Genomic DNA, 4,557 nt, shown 5'->3' with positions numbered 1-4,557 from the left:
ATATATATATATATATATATATATATATATATATATAAATAAATAAGCAAATGCAAAATTCCAAGATTTCAGTTTTGTAAAGAAAAAATATTCTGCTCACTAAGACATGCTTTCCTTAACTCTATTTTCCTATTAAAACTCTTTTCTTCTTATTAGAATTTTTCCAAAATATAACATAAACCAAAGTAACTGCAGACAGGATGCAGTACACAAACAGATGAACGATACACCAACATCTTGACATAATAAACACAATAAGGAGAGTCTCTCCAACAGCACAGCTGAGATTTCCTACATATCTTAACTAGACAGAAACCTTCCAGTCTTAAACCTCGTTGAATATTCTAGAGGATCAAGGTCCAGTAAAACCGTCTGCCAAAGGACCATGAAAACTTACTTAATAATCGTTGATAAACAGAAGACATTTTCTAAAGACAAGTATCTTTTTCCTTGTTCAGAAGGAAAAATAAAGAGGAATTATTTGGAAAAACTAAGTTGAACAAAAACTTTAGGCCACTGAAAAGAATTTTCTGAGTATTGGAACTTTTTTCTTGCTTGAACTTGAGTGAAAACTGCGTTTTTGGTTTGGTTCTATGTGATAAAGAACCCACAGAAGCATCTTGTCCTACTAACTGAAACCTAGACTGTTTCCTGATCCCTAACTGAAGGGATCTTTGCTTTTAACAAACACTTGTTGAGTTTTATAACATTAAACTTTGATTTTCTATTTGCTGTGATTATAGTGGAATTTAAGAGGTCTTGACAGGAAATGTCATCATGGTGTATCTATCTCACCATTCTGAACATCCTAAATGTAATACAGTGATGATAAATCTGTACATGTGCTTTACTCATGCGTGTGATGGATATGAAGACTGCAGGCTTTTGCTTTTCTGCTCCAAGCACACAACTTAAACTGTGACCTTGGACAAAATGTTAATGGTTTTACCATTTAGTTCTGAAAGTAAACAGACTGTGACCAGAACGGGGGGCTTGCATATCTGTTGGCAGATTTGTAAGGGTTGCTGTCTGGAGCGCCGCAGCCCAACAGCGTTTCTGAGTCATGCGAGACAACTCTGGATAGAACAGCTCCTCACTTGGCTTCAGCTGATGTCTGCTGCAACAGAATGCAGCAGTGAAGCCGTGATCCGCTCTGAAAGGGTTTTCTTATTGAACAATACTGCTGCAGCTCTGCATGGTTCCTGCAGCTCTGTACGATTTCTGCAGCTCTATACAGTACCTGCAGCTCTGCACGGTTACTGCAGCACTGCACGGTTACTGCAGCTCTATACAGTTCCTGCAGCTCTGCACGGTTACTGCTGCTCTGTACGATTTCTGCAGCTCTATACAGTTCCTGCAGCTCTGCACGGTTACTGCAGCTCTGTACGGTTTCTGCAGCACTGCACGGTTACTGCAGCTCTATACAGTTCCTGCAGCTCCGCACGGTTCCTGCAGCTCTGTACAATTTCTGCAGCTCTATACAGTTCCTGCAGCTCCGCACGGTTCCTGCAGCTCTGTACAATTTCTGCAGCTCTATACAGTTCCTGCAGCTCTGCACGGTTACTGCAGCTCTGTATGGTTACTGCAGCTCTGCGCGGTTTCTGCAGCTCCGTGTGGTTACTGCAGCTCTGTACGGTTACTGCAGCTCTAACTTAACGTCACAGATGTGTGAGCTGCTAATCACAGATCTTCATTCTACTTGGAGGATGCAATAATAAAATTATTCACACTAAAGTAGATTTTCTTAAAGTCTTGATTTATTTTCTGAAAGAACAAACTTGAATGAAGTCAAACTTTTGATTAAAATTTTAATTTAAAAAATTTCTTTTAATAGCATAAAATTACTAGGCAAAATAAGTGAAATAGAAAAAAGGGCTTAATCCATTTTTATGAAGAATTCTGCTGTTCATGGAGCATAATTGTAATAAAACATCAGAAGTTCAATTTCCACACAGAAGTTATCATCTTTATGTGACTCTAAAGCTTTATCTAGTAATCAGAATATTTAAGATGGATTTGATTAGAAACTTGAGTATTACTGTTGTTTTCTCAGCTAACAACAATAAAATATGAGGTGTATGTTTATGACTTTTTTCACTCATGTTGTTTGTCGATAGACTTCTATCCTAACGCCTCCATCCTCCTCCCTTTAGCGGACTACAGCACCAGTGAGATGTTGGTGAACATGGGCAACCTGCCCCTCGATGAGTTCTACCCCGCGGTGGCAATCGTGACGTTGATGCGCATCCTGAGAGACCCCTCCCTCTCCAACCATCACACCATGGTGGTCCAGGCGGTCACCTTTATTTTCAAGTCTCTGGGCCTGAAGTGCGTTCAGTTCCTGCCGCAGGTCATGCCCACGTTCCTCAATGTCATCCGCGTCTGCGATGCCAGCATTCGTGAGGTATGTTGGCCCCCAGAGGTGGACCGCTGTGGAAGTCTCTTCCGCTAAGCAGGCTCTGCTCTTCTCCTGCAGTTCCTCTTCCAGCAGATGGGGATGGTCGTGTGCTTTGTGAAGATTCACATCCGCCCGTACATGGATGACATCTTCACCCTTATCAGAGTGAGTCACTGCGGTGCTTCTAATCTCAAAGCAAACACCGGACAGCCTGCTGTTTTCCTGTGAGTCATGCCGGCCGCTGCCCTCCATTTTACCCCCTTCTTTCTTCATCGGGGTAACATGTTCAGGTCTCCTGGACAGAGTCTGGCCTCATGTCCTCATGTGGAGATTTTGAAGCTGCACTGAGCCTGACAGGATAAAAGCTAATCATACAGTTGTCTTTAAGCTTTTGAGGATCTTTGGTTGGAGCTCCACCTTTTTCCCGCTCAGCCCATTGGGTTCCTCAGGCAGAGAGGAGTAATGTTTATGACGTTAGCCCCATCGTGTGACGTGACAGAACTGCTAAAGAAATCAATCATACCTGTCCTGAGGAACACGCTCTCAAAGATGCATTTCTATTAGGCCTGAAAAATAGAGCAAAAAATGTGTTGTCATTGCAATAGAGTAATGACTCTCAAAATGTATTATATATAAAAATATTTGAGACTATAGAAAGGCAAGCTAATCCACAGTCGACCCTGAACTGTAGGTGTGTTTACTTGTAGTCTGTCTTGTTCTGGGTTGTACTGAAACTAATCATATTTCCCCTCGTGGGAAAATGTTTATTCTATTCTATTCTAGTCTGGTCTGGTCTGGTTTGGTTTGGTTTATTCAGCGGAGCTGCCATCAGTGAGTGAATGTGATAGAAAGTCATTTACAGAAGTATACTGCCGTGCATCCAGTCCCACAGACTTCATAAATGGTCGGTGAAACAAAGGATCTATTCATTTTCTGCTGCAGCTCCCAGCTGCTGCCTCCAGATGAGGGGGCTGCTATAGCTATTCAAGATGTACTCTCACTCTGACGTCTGCTGCCACAGGCGGCAAACGCAGGAAGTTGGGGGCTGCTGGAGACGGAACCCGCTTGCCAGATCTCACAGCTGAAGCTCATTGACTGACTGACAGATTTTATGTCTCCATACTACAGGAAGTGATGTCGTTTCAGCCGTATCAGGTGACTCTTTACATTTTCAATAGATGTGTCCCAAGCAGCACACTGAGTTCACAGAAAGCATTTGTCATTCCTGCACTTCAATCAGGGTTTTCCTCTGTGTCTGGGACAGCTTCATACTTTACCTCTGCAGACACAAAGCTGTTGGAACTCAAAGCCAGGTTTTTCTCTGATGTGGTCTGGGGACAGATGGACTTCCACCTCTTGTTTGGTCTTATTGTGGTTCGTCAAACACGTTTAAGGCTTTTGGTTCCTCGAGCGTTCCCGTGAGGAAGACGCTGCTTCACTTTTCAGGAAAACCAGAGCTCCTTTTTTGATTCACCCTAAAGAGAAGAAGAGTTTTCAGATCAGTCGAAATGAAAGAAACTGACCAAGACTCAGCCTCCGTCTTGTAAAACAACACAAAACAGTTTGTCAGCTTAGGAGCATCGACTACCCTATAGTGCAAATCACATCAACAAATTACTCAACGCAAAAACATTTTAAATATCACATCGATGATGAAAGAAGCTAAACATATTTTAAAAAATCAGTATTACATTGCATTCAATTTCAGAAACTGAAAGACAAAAAACAAAAATGGAAAAAACATTTTAGAAAACAAAGTAATTTCTAGAAAACAAAATGAAGTTTCAGAAAAACGAAACCCAGTGAGGAACCAGAAAAATTATGGGATGTCCCTGATTGGATGATGATATCCAGTATTGCTGATGCCATAATCCGATCAGCAATGTCCCATAATACCTCTTGCAGTTTCTTTTGTCTTTTGTTTTTAACATTCCATCTTGTTTTCTCAAATGTTGTTTTTTCTTTTTTACAGAAACCGGAAATGGTAGGTACGATTGGACATAGCTGATTGGATAACGACGTTTGTCCATCTTTTCACTGACAGTTATTTGGTATGAAGCGATACTGGATACCATTAACCTGTTAGTGATTGGTACCTATCTTTTCTGGTTTCTTATATTTTCTTTTTTTCTCAAATTGCCTTTTGTTTTCTGGAAATC

At 41.2% G+C, this 4,557-nt stretch overlaps 1 protein-coding gene and 1 long non-coding RNA gene across 3 annotated transcripts in view; both read left to right on the top strand.

Annotated features, from left to right (window-relative positions):
- Nucleotides 1-4,557, top strand: part of mtor (mechanistic target of rapamycin kinase) — an 82,784-nt gene that overhangs the window by 20,049 nt on the left and 58,178 nt on the right. For both annotated transcript variants that reach the window (XM_024292199.1, XM_024292198.2), the window contains 2 exons: nucleotides 2,154-2,404; nucleotides 2,477-2,563. In XM_024292199.1, the coding sequence (XP_024147967.1) occupies nucleotides 2,154-2,404; nucleotides 2,477-2,563 (338 nt within the window). The remainder of the gene's footprint in view (nucleotides 1-2,153; nucleotides 2,405-2,476; nucleotides 2,564-4,557) is intronic.
- On the top strand, nucleotides 2,570-4,512 carry LOC118598978. The gene is made up of 2 exons (XR_004948233.1): nucleotides 2,570-3,302; nucleotides 3,420-4,512. It is a non-coding gene; the product is annotated as an uncharacterized LOC118598978 (long non-coding RNA).

This window comes from Oryzias melastigma, linkage group LG7 (genome assembly GCF_002922805.2).
Source record: "Oryzias melastigma strain HK-1 linkage group LG7, ASM292280v2, whole genome shotgun sequence".
NCBI lineage: Eukaryota > Metazoa > Chordata > Actinopteri > Beloniformes > Adrianichthyidae > Oryzias > Oryzias melastigma.
This window is presented reverse-complemented; position numbering and strand designations above follow the sequence as displayed.